The 15,798-nt window shown below is 42.8% G+C and overlaps 1 protein-coding gene across 1 annotated transcript in view; it reads left to right on the top strand.

Annotated features, from left to right (window-relative positions):
• The window catches only part of PREP (prolyl endopeptidase), a 199,451-nt gene that overhangs the window by 174,000 nt on the left and 9,653 nt on the right, over positions 1-15,798 (top strand). The window contains exons 13-14 of the mRNA XM_075597539.1: positions 12,085-12,216; positions 14,655-14,811. Of these exons, the coding sequence (XP_075453654.1) occupies positions 12,085-12,216; positions 14,655-14,811 (289 nt within the window). The remainder of the gene's footprint in view (positions 1-12,084; positions 12,217-14,654; positions 14,812-15,798) is intronic.

Raw genomic sequence — 15,798 nt, 5'->3', positions numbered from 1 at the left:
ATTACTCTCAATATGTTTGTTCCACACGCCGCCATTATAAGCCTTATATGTGTCTGTCTGTCTCTCTCTGTGATAGAGTATATATAGAGAATTGGGTGCTCCAATGAATTCGGAATGTCACAGCGTTGTCATCAATAATACTTATAAATAGAACTCTGGAGTATGACTCTAGTATGCAGTGGGTAAAGTACGGTGTCTTGTGCGAGTAACCAGTAATACATGAATATCACATCTCCTGAAGGGAACAATCAAAAGTGATAATAAATCTCCTTGATGTCATCTCATTGGAGAAAAACATAATAAATACTGGAATTGATAAATATCCATAGCTCACAATATTTCACAAGACGATCTTCAATGAAAAAATCTTGAATAAATCTTACCCACTCCTTGAGCCTCCACGAATCTTTAATGGCGTGTCCAGCAGCTGATATAGAAGCATATGTGTAGCACCGTGGCTAATACTGTACACGATACATAAAGCTTGGCCCCCTGCAGACGCACTTACCAGAATGCCCTCCTTCTGTCTCTGTACGTCCTCCCTACCAATTAGATTGTAAGCTCTTTGGAGCAGGGACTCCTCTTCCACAAAGTTACTTTTATGTCTGATGCACTTATTCCCATGATGTGTTACTTGTAGTTATTTGTTATTTATATGATTGTCACATATATTACTACTGTGAAGCGCTATGTACACTAATGGCGCTATATAAATAAAGACATACATACATGTCCAGTAACCAAATAGAAAGAAAGCAGCGCACTGCCAGGAGCCAGGTGGTATAAAAGTAAAAATTATTTATTCAAAAATAGACATCACCCAAAGGAGGTGTGCAACCTACGCGTTTCTGACACAGTGCAAGGACCCTCTTTATATACATACAGGAAATACACATAAATTAATTTTTGCGCCAAAAATGAGTCTGTGCATGACGTCATTGCAGGCGCGCCCGTGCACGCATGTGAGCATCCGTGCGCAAACCCCGTGATGCCAGCACGAGCCCGACAATAATAGAACACACAAGCGATAGTGACGGTAAAGTGCCATTCCTTTCCCCCACCCCCGCCCCAAAGCCTCCAATAGAAGAGATACAAGGGCAAGTGAATCGGCCACCAAACTAGCCAAACTGTGTAGTATGTCAGTGGTGCTACATGGGCCGGTAAATATGTAAATGAAGAGAGAAAAGAAGCCCAAAATTATAGCACTCCGGTATACCAAGTAGATTAACAAAATACAATTTTATTTATTAACAGTCACAAAACAAGTTAAAAGATAGCAAGAAATATTAAAATAAGGCATGAATCCCCTGTACGTAAACCATGGTAATCGCCATCTCACACAGCAAATGCATGAGACACAATATCTCACATGAAAAATGACAGACACAATAAGCCTGAAACATGGGAAAGTTAGTATACAAATATCTCTCACAAGGCACTATATAGAGGACAAAAACCCGTATTTACTCAATGAAATGAACAACTACACTTGGAGTAAGGGAAAGAATGCCCTAACATACTCAACAAGGCAAAACATAATGCTGTAAAGACACAAGAGTAAGTGTAAAAATATATCAATGCAAAGTCCTAAAGCCAGTGGAGTATGCAATACAATCCTAACATGTATAACAAACAGTGTCTAAGCAGGAAAATTATTATGCATGGAGCAGCAGCTCTGGATATAATTACGTGTCCCTGGAGGTGGGGACAGACCATGGGATTCTGCCTACTGAACCCACTCCTACGCGTTTCGGCAAAAGTTCCAGTTGAAGGGTTGAGGGAGAGAGAGAGGGGGTGAGAGAGAGAGGGGGTGAGAGAGAGAGGGGGTGAGAGAGAGAGGGGGTGAGAGAGAGGGGGGTGAGAGAGAGGGGGTGAGAGAGAGAGAGGGGGGGGTGAGAGAGAGAGGGGGGGGTGAGAGAGAGAGAGAGAGAGGGGGTGAGAGAGAGAGAGGGGGGTGAGAGAGAGAGAGGGGGGTGAGAGAGAGAGAGGGGGGTGAGAGAGAGAGAGGGGGGTGAGAGAGAGAGAGGGGGGTGAGAGAGAGAGAGGGGGGTGAGAGAGAGAGAGGGGGTGAGAGAGAGAGAGGGGGGTGAGAGAGAGAGAGGGGGGTGAGAGAGAGAGGGGGGTGAGAGAGGGGGTGTGAGAGAGAGGGCGAGAGACAGAGGGCGAGATTGGGTGGGGTGACGGGATGATTGGGTGGGTGACTGGGTGATTGGGTGGGGTGATTGGGTGGGGTGATTGGGTGGGGTGGCGGGGTGATTGGGTGGGGTGGCGGGGTGATTGGATGGGGTGGCGGAGTGATTGGGTGGCGGGGTGATGTGACACTTCTGGTAACACACACACACTCTCCCATGCACACACACACACACACACTCACACTCTCTCCCATGCACACACACACACACACTCTCTCCCATGCACACACACACACACTCTCCCATGCACACACACACACACACTCTACCATGCACACACACACACACACACACACACACTCTCCCATGCACACACACACACACACACACACACACACACTCTCCCATGCACACACACACACACACACACACACTCCCATGCACACACACACACAGTCACGGGACCGTGGGGAAGCGGAGACCAAGGAGGTAAGGGGGGAACACCCCCGCTACCATTTCCAGCCCCGTGCGGTGATCGGGGGGAGCGGGGATTAAGGGGGAACACCTCCGCCCTGCGCGGGTATCGGGGGAAGTGGGGATTAAGGGGGAACACCTCCGCCCCACGTGGGTATCGGGGGAAACGGGGATTAAGGGGGAACACCTGCGCCCTGCGCGAGTATCGCGGCAAGTGGCACGGGGACCGGGGAGAGAAGGGGGGGACACCCCCACTACCATCACCCGCGGCACGGGTATTGGGGGGGGGGGGACACCTTGGCTTGCAGGGAAGGAGCAGAGGGGCCGCAGGATGGAGGATTAGAGTACTTACCCTCCAACATATCTCCGGCCAGAAAGAATGGCCGCTCGTTGGGGGCGGGCTCATATAGAGCTTGGCCGCGCGCCCACAAAGCCTGGGAGCGCGCGCCAATCAGCTGTCAGGTAGGGGGAGTTTTTTTGTTTTTTTTCAGGCAGCGCGAGCAGGGAAAATTTAAAAAAACACTTGTGCTGCTTGGGCCAATATTTACTCGCCCGGAGGTTAAATCCACTTGTCCCGGGCGTGTAAATGTATTGGATTGTCGAACACTGTATATATATATCTAAATGATAAATTAAAGTTAAAACAAAATTGACTGTTAATAAAAAAACAACCTTCCCAGGGTGGAAATGAAATGCACTCCCTTGAGAAAGGTCCTGTTCTTAGGACCGAAACGTCGGGTGATTGAGCCATGTTTCGTCTAATACAATCTTGACACAGGATTACCTTGAGTGCTGTCTCTTCTTTGCTGTGGTGTCCTGGGATTCGAGGGCTGCCTGGTAAGGAACTATTTACATATATATATATATATATATATATATATATATATATATATATATATATATATATAATCAAAAAATAAATAGATGATACCGTTCTGTGGCTAACGAAATGCTTTTATTTGTGTGAGCTTTCGAGATACACTGATCTCTTCTTCCGGCGATGTTACTATGAATGAAGCAAAAGGTATACTTAAAAACAGTGTCTCTTGGAATGTTATCTGTGCTGTTCCTTCCCCCGGTGTGGATGTGTTTTATGGCTAGAGGTGTCATAAGGTTACTGAAAGCAAGTGAAGAAAGAGTGTGTATGTGTATCAGTGTGAATAAAAATTAATGGACAGGTCTTCCCTGAAGCACCCTTATTATCATACAGACAACCCCATAATCTCAAGAATATTATGGTGAGGAGTAAAGTATTCAGCAGTACAACTGAATGCGGGACAAAACCATGCCAGGACCCAAGATGCAAAACCTGCGCAATGCTCTACACAGCGGACACAATACAAATACCACACAGGAATCGGGAATACAAAATCAGAGGAAGGTTCACCTGTTGTATTGTATTGTATGTCTTTATTTATATAGCGCCATTAATGTACATAGCGCTTCACAGCAGTAATACATGTGGTAATCCAATAAATAACAGATAATATAAATAACAGATCATGGGAATAAGTGCTTTAGACATTAAGGAAGAGGAGTCCCTGCTCCGAGGAGCTTACAGTCTAATTGGTAGGTAGGGAGAACGTACAGAGACAGTAGGAGGGAGTTCTGGTAAGTGCATCTGCAGGGGGCCAAGCTTTATGTGCCATGTGTTCAGAATAGCCACAGTCCTATTCATATGCTTCTTTAAGCAAGTGTGTCTTAAGGTGGGTCTTAAAGGTGGATAGAGAGGGTGCTAGTCGGGTACTGAGGGGAAGGGCATTCCAGAGGTGAGGGGCAGTCAATGAAAAAGGTTTAAGGCGGGAGAGGGCTTTAGATACAAAGGGGGTAGAAAGAAGACATCCTTGAGAAGAACGCAAGAGTCTGGATGGTGCATAACGAGAAATTAGGGCTGAGATGTAAGGAGGGGCAGAAGAGTGTAAAGCTTTAAAAGTGAGGAGAAGAATGGAATGTGAGATGCGGGATTTGATCGGAAGCCAGGAGAGGGATTTCATGAGGGGAGATGCTGAGACAGATCTAGGAAAGAGTAGAGTGATTCTGGCAGCAGCGTTAAGGATAGATTGTAGGGGAGACAGGTGAGAGGCAGGAAGGCCGGACAGCAGGAGGTTACAGTAATCAAGACGGGAGAGAATGAGGGCCTGAGTCAGAGTTTTAGCAGTCGAGCAACAGAGGAAAGGGCGTATCTTTGTTATATTGCGGAGGAAAAAGCGACAGGTTTTAGAAATGTTTTGAATGTGAGGGGCAAATGTGAGAGAGGAGTCGAGTGTGACCCCAAGGCAGCGTGCTTGGGCTACTGGGTGAATGATCGTAGTTCCAACAGTAATGTGGAAGGAGGTAGTAGGGCCAGGTTTGGGAGGAAGTATGAGGAGCTCTGTTTTAGCCATGTTGAGTTTAAGGCGGCGGAGGGCCATCCAGGATGATATAGCAGAGAGACATTCAGAAACTTTGGTTTGTACAGTAGGTGTAAGGTCGGGTGTTGAGAAATATATTTGTGTGTCGTCAGCATAGAGGTGATAATTAAACCCAAAAGATGTTATTAGGTCACCTAGAGAGAGTGTATACAGAGAAAAGAGAAGAGGTCCCAGGACAGAGCCCTGGGGTACCCCCACAGAGAGATCAATAGAGGAGGAGGAGGTATTAGCAGAAGAGACACTGAAAGTACGATGGGAGAGGTAGGATGAGATCCAGGATAGAGCTTTGTTCCGAATGCCAAGAGTATGGAGAATGTGAAGGAGAAGAGGGTGGTCCACGGTGTCAAATGCTGCAGAGAGGTCGAGTAATATGAGCAGAGTGTAATGACCTCTGTCTTTGGCAGCATGGAGGTCGTCAGTTATTTTAGTGAGGGCTGTTTCCGTGGAGTGAGCAGTACGGAAGCCAGATTGTAGAGGGTCTAGGAGAGAATAGGTGTTGAGAAAATGGAGCAAGCGAGCGAATACAAGACGTTCAAGGAGTTTAGAGGCAAAAGGAAGGAGGGAGACAGGCCGATAGTTAGAAAGACAGGTAGGGTCAAGCTTGCTGTTTTTGAGTAATGGTATGACTGTTGCATGTTTGAAGGAGGATGGAAAGGTTCCAGAGCAGAGGGAGGAGTTAAAATGTGCGTGAGCGTAGGGATTATAGTAGGAGCAAGAGGTTTTAGGAGATGGGAGGGAATGGGGTCAAGAGGGCAAGTGGTAGAGGGAGAAGAGGCGATCAACAGCGACACATCCTCCTCTGAGACAGTGGAAAAAGAGTCAAGGAAGGCAGGATGGGAGGAAGAAACAGAGGGGATGTTCTGACGTATGGATTCCACCTTTTCCTTAAAATAGTCAGCAAAGTCCTGAGCGGAGATGGAGGAAGGAGAGGCAGCGGAGGGTGGTTTGAGTAGAGTATCAAAGACAGAGAACAGTCGGCGTGGGTTAGACTTGTGCATGTTGATTAGTGAAGAAAAGTAGGCTTGTTTAGCTTGCGAGAGGGCAGAGTTGAAACAGGATAGCATAAATTTGTAGTGAAGGAAGTCTGCGAGAGTATGAGATTTCCTCCAGAGGCGTTCAGAGGAACGAGTGGAGGAACGCAGCATGCGCGTGTGGGAATTTAACCAGGGTCTAGGGTTAAAAGGGCGAGTGCGGCAGAGAGAAAGCGGGGCATGTAGATCAAGAGAGGAGGACAAGGCAGAGTTGTAGTTCCTGACCAGTTTGTCAGGGTCTGTAGCAGATCTGAGAGAGGAGAGGGAGGAGTGTAAAGTGGACTCAAAGTCAGGTAAGTGAATAGAGCACAGGTTTCTGCAGAACCGGGGTGTAGATGGAGGTGGAGAAGGGGAGAAGCGAGATAGAGAGAATGAGATGAGGTGATGGTCAGAGAGAGGAAAAGGGGAAATGGAGAAATCAGAGAGAGAGAAATTTTTAGTGAAAACCAGGTCTAAGTAGTGGCCATCCTTGTGGGTGCTGGCTGCAGTCCACTGTTGAAGGCCAAAAGAAGAGGTTAGAGAAAGAAAGCGGGAAGCCCAAGGGAGAGAGGGGTCATCAATGTGGCAATTGAAGTCCCCAAGGAGAAGAACAGGGGAGTCTGAGGAGAGGAAGAAAGAGAGCCAGGATTCAAAGTGAGAGAGAAAGGCAGAAGGGGGATGAGTAGAGGTAGGTGGGCGATAGATGACCGCCACATGAACAGGGAGAGGAGAGAAGATCTGGACAGTGTGTACCTCAAAGGAGGGAAAGGCAAGAGAGGGGGGAATAGGAATAGTTCGGTAACGGCAGAGAGAGGAGAGCAGGAGCCCCACACCTCCACCCCTGCCATCAAGGCGCGGAGTGTGGGAGAAGGAAAGGCCACCATAAGAGAGGGCAGCTTCCAGAGCAGAGTCAGACTGAGTGAGCCAGGTCTCAGTTATAGCAAAGAGAAGCAGGGAGTGAGAGAGAAAGAAGTCATGTACAGAGAGGAACTTGTTAGAAAGAGAGCGTGCGTTCCAAAGGGCACAGGAGAAAGGGAGAGAGGAGGGAGGGTGGCAGGGGATGGGTATGAGGTTGGAGGGGTTAACACCAGAAGGAGTAGAAGTTGTATGTGGGAGGCGAGGACGAGAGCGAGGAGTGCTGTTCTTCCAGCAATGTCGTGTACCTCATCATGTGCATGAAATGCCCAGGGGGCTGCTACTACATAGGTGAGACAGGGCAGGGGCTAAACAAGAGAATGAACCTGCATCGCCACAGCATCACACGCGGTACAAGAGACAGTCCTGTTGGCGAACATTTCTCTGACTCTGGCCATAAGATGAACGATCTGAGGGTTGCCATACTCAAAGGTAATCTTAAAACACCGAAAGAGAGACGGTTGCATGAATACAAATTTATGCAACTGTTCGGGACACTTAGCAGTGGCCTAAACAGAGATCGACATTTTATGAGTCATTACTGACACTAGTGAACTCTCGTCCCATGAGCGCTAAAGGCCATGTCTGTACATACTGTGCTATATGTATGCACACACAGCTGTCTCTCACACATACTAATACTCCTTGTTTTTCCATCCCTATACACCAATAGGGACCACTAAGTATCCACACACACTTTTAGTTGTGCTACAAACTCTCACATTTCCACACCCACCCACACCATTTATATCCACTCCCACTCCACACACACCTTGTGTATAGCACTGTATATACTGTGGGCTCTCCATTCATTTTTATTCACACTGATACACATACACACTCTTTCTTCACTTGCTTTCAGTAACCTTTTGACACCTCTAGCCATAAAACACATCCACACCGGGGGAAGGAACAGCACAGATAACATTCCAAGAGACACTGTTTTTAAGTATACCTTTTGCTTCATTCATTGTAACATCGCCGGAAGAAGAGATCAGTGTATCTCGAAAGCTCGCACAAATAAAAGCATTTCGTTAGCCACAGAACGGTATCATCTATTTATTTTTTGATTATTGAAGCTCGGCTAACACGGTACTGATACCTCTACATGTATATATATATAAAAAAAAAAAAAATATATATATATATATATATATATATATATATATAAATGATAAATTAAAGTTAAAACAAAATTGACTGTTAATAAAAAAAACAACCTTCCCAGGGTGGAAATGAAATGCAGGATTAATTGTTAAATGCATTATTATATCAACTCTTAAGATTAATTATTATAAACAATAAAAGCATTAAATAAATCTTGTTTATAAAGTTCCATTTACATGATTCATGAGGAAAATTGGGAAGGGAGGGGGGGACGTGGAGGGAACGTGCGCTGCTTTCTTTCTCTCAGAGTAGCCTCTTAAACCTCCTCTATCTACCTGCCATCGCTCTACAATACTGTTTATAACTTACTGTATTTTTCTGTACTTCTGCCATACCTGATAAAGAACCCTGTGTGGTTTGAAAGCTTATAACTCATTAACTATCTGATGGTAAAAGCTATCACACGAGCCACTCCGCTCTGCTTTGTTACTTTACTACATGGTGTAATGCTGTAACTTTCTTTTTCTTATTAGCATCCCTTTTTTTTTTTAACATAATTTCAGAAGAGCTGTAATAGATATTTTATGTGTACTGTTGAACTGTTGAGCTTCATCAGCTAGACCTTGATGCGACTGAAATGATTTAGTGTGTCCTTCACACAAGTTGGCAGGCATTGCTTTGCGTGTAAGGTTTTTTTAAGAAAACGGTTGCCGGGCTTATAGAATTTTTCTTCTGGGTCTAAATTACTCAACTGTTTTTGTTTTTTAATCCAAAGAAATTCAAAATAAATATTGTGTATAATCTAGGTCAGGGGGCTCAACTCCAATCCTCAAGCCCCCCAACAGGTTAGGTTTTCAGGCTATCCCAGCTTTGGCACAGATGGCTCAAACAGTCCCTGCTTCAGCACAGGTGGCTCAATCAGAGGCTCAGACACCTGTGCTGAAGCTGGGATATCCTGAAAACCTGACCTGTTGGGGGGGGGGGGGAGTGTGGAGGTGGGATTCATACTAACCTGTTATCCTATTCAAAACAAACAAAATTTTGATTCATTCTGCACCCCCCACATTTTGATTTTGTAATGTGTTTTTTTTCTATTCCTGCATGTTAACTTGGCAAGTTGTTATCATAGTAAACAGCAGCAGACTGGTAACTAGTTAGTGAGAGGTAGTTATCGTTTCAAGTTTAACAAAACTAGACATTTGTTGCATACAGCAAACTGTAAAAAGAACAGTTGTGTGTCTTCATGCAATGTTTTAAGGCTTGCAAAAGTGCAGAGTAGTTAGATAGCTCTCTAGTGATGTACCATTTAGGAATCAGAGCATTTTACTGTAACTGTGAGAGATTAGTGTATGCCTCGTCCGTGTGTTAACACAACTAGAGATGTGTACATTTTTCACCCAAATGTACAACGACTAGGGTTGCCAGGTGGCTTCTCCAAAAATACTGGACTAAATGGTGAAAGGTGTGTCATGTCACTATGTCCAGGGAGAGAAATACCGGACACATACATGTCCAGTATTGCAGTACCTCTCATTTTTTACTGGACAGTGTGTCCAAATACAGGACAGTCCAGTTCAATACCGGACACCTGGCAACCCTAACAACGACCCTTGCAGAATTTGCTGGGATTTTTTCCGAACAGGTGTGTTTTGGGAGGTACAGTATATGAGTTAATTTCCCCTCCCGCCCAACCCCTTTTCTCACTAGCAAACCCCATTTTCCTGGGTAGGTCTTCTCTGGTGAAATTTGTTTGATATTTCAACTTGTCATTTTCGCTCAAACTATTTGGGCTAAACAGTGTTGGTGATTTTTTTTTTTTACTTTTTTGACGGATGAAACATACCGTAGGAGAAACACATTTTGCACATCTTTAGACACAATAGGACTTGCAAAGGATAACCGGGTTGCAATGTGACTCGGTGATAGTAAAACCCACAAACAATAAACACCACATGACTAGAAATAAATGCAACTGCTGTTCAGCTAATCGCTGAATGTGCCCCTTGCTTGAGACACAAATGAAAAAATGTGATAATATCAACTGAGTATTGCAGATTGCCAGGCCGAGATTGGAAGTGGCACATGGAGATCCATAGCAAAGTGGAAGCTTTATTTTTTATTTTTTTTAATGAGCGTACATGAATCTGGAGGAAATTCTCAGAGCGTGTTTAAGGAGCACACTGCACCATTTGTTCCTTCACCAAATGCATAAAAATGTGTACTGCCTGTCTTTGGGTACAAACTGAGTGAGCACGATGTGCTGCATTCCCGTTTGGTGTATCAATAAATTACCAGTCTCAATCATGCTCTGTTTCACATCCTATAATACTGTATATGTAACCTGCAGGCTTCAAAATGTAAACATTACATATAATGTTCAGAAGAGGATTCTAAAATATTGCTGTGTGTTAAAGATGCACTTTAGGATGGGCAGGTGCTGGAGATGAAGCCTTGCTCTGATTGCACATGCTTTCGCCTCAATAGCCTGGAACAGTGTATCTTAACATAGAAGTTTGACGTGTAAAGTGAAGATGAGTAGCAATAAAAACACTAATGGTAATGGTGGTGGGTGAAAGAGAGCGTACAGACCACTATCTCTTTACCTTCAGCACTTTCCATAGTACTCACTGGAATGTTAAACTGTTGGCTCTTAGGGCTAGAACCACATAGCTTTGTTAAATGACATTGCCTGAAACGGCAACAGGTGTTAAGTTCCCTGAGTTAACATGGTATCCTCAAAGCTAATTACATGCAAAAACATCATCAGAGCTGCATCTCGTTAGCATAGGCTTGACATCATGTTATTGTAGCATCTTCCACTAACGTGACGTTATGCTAGTCTTGTCGTTACTCCTATCCAGACCCTGAAATAGAGCTTCTGTGAAAGTAAAGTAAAGAGAGGAGAGGAAAGGGAAATAAAGCTGGGAAATGATGCTATGTTATTTAATCTATGCGTAACTGTGATGTTACACCCATCCAGACACTACAAAAAGCCCTATTCCAGTGTCTGAATAGGAGTACCAGCAAGTTTAAGTTTAACTTCAATAACGTAACATTCAGGCCCTGCGCCAACATTTAAGAGACTGTTGAGGAGATGGGATGTTTGGTAATGATTCTTTTACATGTCATTATCTCCAACGTCTGATTAGATTTAAACGCTTATTTCACAACTGCTTTTTTACCATATTTCAGAAATTTGACAAGCAAAATATCTTTCTGCAAAGCCCAGTTTTTAGGAACAGCCACATAAAAAATATTTGGACAACATTTTTTATTTATTTATTTATTTTAATTACAAAACAATTACACATAAAATTAAATGACACAATACAATTAATTAAATATTCTATGGGGGCACTGTGTGTTCCAGCACAAATGAAGCTATCAGCAGAAATTCTTTACCTGTTGCAACACAGAGTTTTGCAATGAAACAAAAAAACACTTCTCCCGACAGTGGATTTCTCCACTAATTACCAAAACGGGGCGATGAACAGCATAGTGCTGTAACTGGTTAAGTCTTCTCCATCATATGCTAGTAATAACTGGGTTTGTGTTGGAACGTGATCTTGGTCGTGCTCAAGGTTAGCACATGTGCAATATGAGTTCCTGACCCAAAGCCCTGCCCTACTTGTGCTTTCATATAACATGATGTGAAATGACATTTCTTAATCAGCCATAAAGAACAAAAGGGCAACCGCGTAGGTCACGGTCCCATTCCTCTGCATTTGAAATGCATTGATGCCAACCCATAATGTTCCTTTGACCATCCCCTTCCCCCCCATGTTAATATGATTTTAATTGATTATACTGTATGTCAACTGCCTTTTGGTTACAATGTGAATGGACATTTGTAATTCTTGATTACATCTGATGTTTAGAGCATATGCATGTCTCCTAAGATATAATTGTCACAGGAATTATTAAAGCTGCATAGTATGATAAAGTGTTTTGAATGCCATCTAATCCCCAATATAAAATATGTTATGGATGCTTCTTGGTTGTGTAACACATAGATGTTTATTTTGTTTTTGGAAGCTGGTAGCCTGGGAAACAAGCAGAACAGTTTTAATGACTTTCAATGTGCTGCGGAATACTTGATCAAAGGAGGGTATTCCTCTGCTCCGAAGATCACCATCAATGGAGGTTCAAATGGTGGCCTTTTAGTGGGTAAGTTTGTTTAAATGAAGAGCATACATCCACAGGAAATAAGTAGCTTCATGTGCCATTAATGTCATGCATTCCCAGGTGTAATTGATATTCACTTAATCTATCTCTATAAAACCGAGGGACTTGAACTTGCTTCCTTCATGTTACACAAGTGTTTTTCAAAGACATACTGGCTTCTTTTTAATCTGCGCCAGCTATACACACATTGTGGCTATTACTAAAGCGAAAATCTCACTTTGTTATAGCTGGTTAGTGAATCAATAGAAGAAGACAGAAAGGCTGCATTTTCTGAGGTTTTCTTTATACTGACTTACAGCGCCTAATATTTTACCTCTTCAAAAGCACCGTACTTTCTCACATCACCGAGGGACTTAATTCTATACGCAGCGGACCCATATATGTTTGGCAGCGTCACTTGCTATCTCAGGCAACAAGCGTAGGTCAGAAGCCAAGTTGACATTCATTGTACAAATATCCCATTTCACATTATTAGAAGAGATGAGCCAAGACGAGGATTCTTGTACTCCCCACAGATTTGTTTTCCATTGTTATGTCCTTTCTTTGTATAGGCCACAAGTATATGAATTGCTTTTTTTTTTTAAGCTCCAACATTTATAGTGTTTCCTAGTTTCCGCTCCACACAGAGGTCTGTTAACATTGAACAGTGTTGGCGATCTTCTTTTTTTAATGGTTGGAATATTGAGAATATTTTTTAATGGTTAAAAAAAACCTCTAACCACATGCATTATTTTAGTTTGATCATGAGAAACTTTAGGGAGAACATTTATAAACACTGCACACTGATGGCACTTTGCAGCAGCTGTCACCGAACTGACGTCACTCCGTCAGTGTCTCTCACACCAAGGGCACTTAACTTTGTAGCTAACCGCTCCGTTCGGCTCTTAGACCGACGGTTAATCTGTTTGGAAGATACCCTCTATTTTGCTACTCTAGTTTAAATATTGATTCTGCACCGCTGCTCTTTTTAATTCTATTCATGGGTTGGCTTTATAATAGCCACGGGGGTTAGACCTGGTACTATCCACGAAGCACTGGTTTCATTACATAGCAGCCTGCAATGTTTGAGTCTAAGGCGTGTAATATAGTGCGCGTCAAGTATAATCGACTGTGTTGAAACTACGTTCTATACTTCCGACGCGCGCGCTTACGGCAGTGAGTGTTGACCTGGCAGATCGGGGGAAAGACATGAAAAGTGTCTTTTCGCGCTGCTGCCGGTGCACGTCACGCTCTATTAGCCAATCACAGTCATTGGAAAACATCCTCCACTTAAACAAACACATTCAGTGCAAAATGTATCAACATGGAACAAAAATAAACCACGCCGCATAATCATAATGGCTCGGTTCTTAAAATGACTAAAGCAGCCTTTTTATAATGCTCCGAACTGGATATGTTTCTTCACAAAAGTAAAAAACCAATGAGTTTTGTAAATTACATCTAACTAAATCTGTTTATATTTATTAATTACAATGTTGCACTGAAATTAAATGTCTGCCTATCTGTTCACGTCATAGCCACGCCCAGCTGTCGCTCATAGCACAGACCATGCACACAAAAAGTGTGATTCACTTGCACGAGCATTAGCACAAGCGCATGCGCACCAACTATAAAACAAGCCCAATAGGCAGCTTTGAACTTTTGCTGCAGCAGCTGGACGGGAGGTTTTTTCAGTTCACATAGGAACTATACACGCCTCAGGGCACTGCCCTCTGTAGAGCTTTTACACTGCATTTGATGCAGGATTTTCTGTCCACTATCTCGTCTGTTCACCAACTAATATTCGTGACACAGCTGATATGCTTGCCTCTCCCCAGTGATACCTTACATTTTTATTGTACTATGCTATTTGGTGTTATATGAGACTATCATTCTATGTACAGTATGTGATTAACTCAAACCACCCCTCCACCAATTTAGCATTGTTCCTCCTAGAGTGGTCATCTATTATTTGTGGTCATTATCCACCACACTAGCAACTACCAGGCTTTTTTTTAACTCTATTAGAGTTGCTATCTAGGGTATCTATCCACTTTATTAATATTTTCACTGTACATATTTAAACCATATATTGTCTAGTTTGTTTCTTCAATTTTACTATATTTTATTACTATGTATTAAAAGTTACGTTTTATAGTCTAATCATTTACTCACCTGATACACCAGTGTGCAATCGACAGAGACTTTTTCTTCTAGTACTCACTCTGCAGCAAAGCAATATATTTTGTGCTTCTTTTGGATGGGAGTGCAGCACTCATTAAAATTTTACATGACAAACCAGTGCTATAAAAATGGGATAATGAATTTAGAGAATATAATACAGATGTGATTTACAGATATGATGATGACACTTGTCAACTTGAATAAATACATGAGTTGTAGAGCCATAATAACTGCATGTGAATGTTGATATTTTGAAGCTGCGTGTGCTAACCAGCGTCCTGACCTGTTTGGATGTGCCATCGCTCAAGTTGGTGTGATGGACATGCTGAAGTTTCACAAATTCACTATTGGCCATGCATGGACAACTGATTACGGATGCTCAGACAGTAAAGATCACTTCAAATGGCTATACAAGTAAGTTTCCATTTGTTCAGCATATCAGTGCATAACTGCTTATGACCTGTTTCAAGGAGCCAGTCTAGTACATCACTTTGCATAGCCTGGTTGATTTTATGAGCATGTTTTAGAAACGCAAACATGCTAGATTGCTAAACCGATTGTCTTATCTTTTAAAACTGCTAAAGTTTTACATAGTGTAGCTAGGAAGAGATTGATGTACTACAAGGCATACACTGCTTATATTAAACTTTAGGCAAAGACTATCATTTAATATTTTATTTCATGTTTGAGAAGGATCCTCCTGATATTGAAATGTTAGACCACATCTACAGCTATTATAAATAGCTGGTAACACTTTAGACGTTGTATGTACGTTTGTACAGGGTATAACTAAATTGTGTTCTGTTCAATGATGTCTTCTCTCTGCCCCCTTTGTATCTAAAGGCCTCTCCCGCCTTAAACCTTTTTCACTGACTGCCCCACACCTTTGGAATGCCCTTCCCCTTAATACCCGACTAGAACCCTCTCTATCCACCTTTAAGACCCACCTTAAGACACACTTGCTTAAAGAAGCATATGAGTAGCACAGTGGATAATACTATTATCTAAAACAAATGATACATAAAGTTTGGCCCCCTGCAGACGTACTTACCAGAATTCCCTCCTACTATGTATGTCTTTATTTATAGAGCGCCATTAATGTACATAGCGCTTCACAGTAGTAATACACGTGGTAATCATATAAATAACAAATAGTATCTCTGTATGTTCTTCCTACCTACCAATTAGATTATAAGCTCCTCGGAGCAGGGACTCCTCTGCCGAAATTTACTTTTATGTCTGAAGCACTTATTCCCATGATCTGTTATATGTATTATTTCTTATTTATATGATTGTCACGTGTATTACTACTGTGAAGCGCTATGTACAGTAATGGCGCTATATAAATCAAGACATACATACATAATGTATTTGTACTTGTCTTTTTAACAAGCTAGAATA

This window comes from Ascaphus truei, chromosome 4 (genome assembly GCF_040206685.1).
Source record: "Ascaphus truei isolate aAscTru1 chromosome 4, aAscTru1.hap1, whole genome shotgun sequence".
NCBI classification, from domain to species: Eukaryota; Metazoa; Chordata; class Amphibia; order Anura; family Ascaphidae; genus Ascaphus; species Ascaphus truei.
Note: the sequence above shows the minus strand (reverse complement) of the source record. Positions and strands in the feature narration are given on the sequence as shown.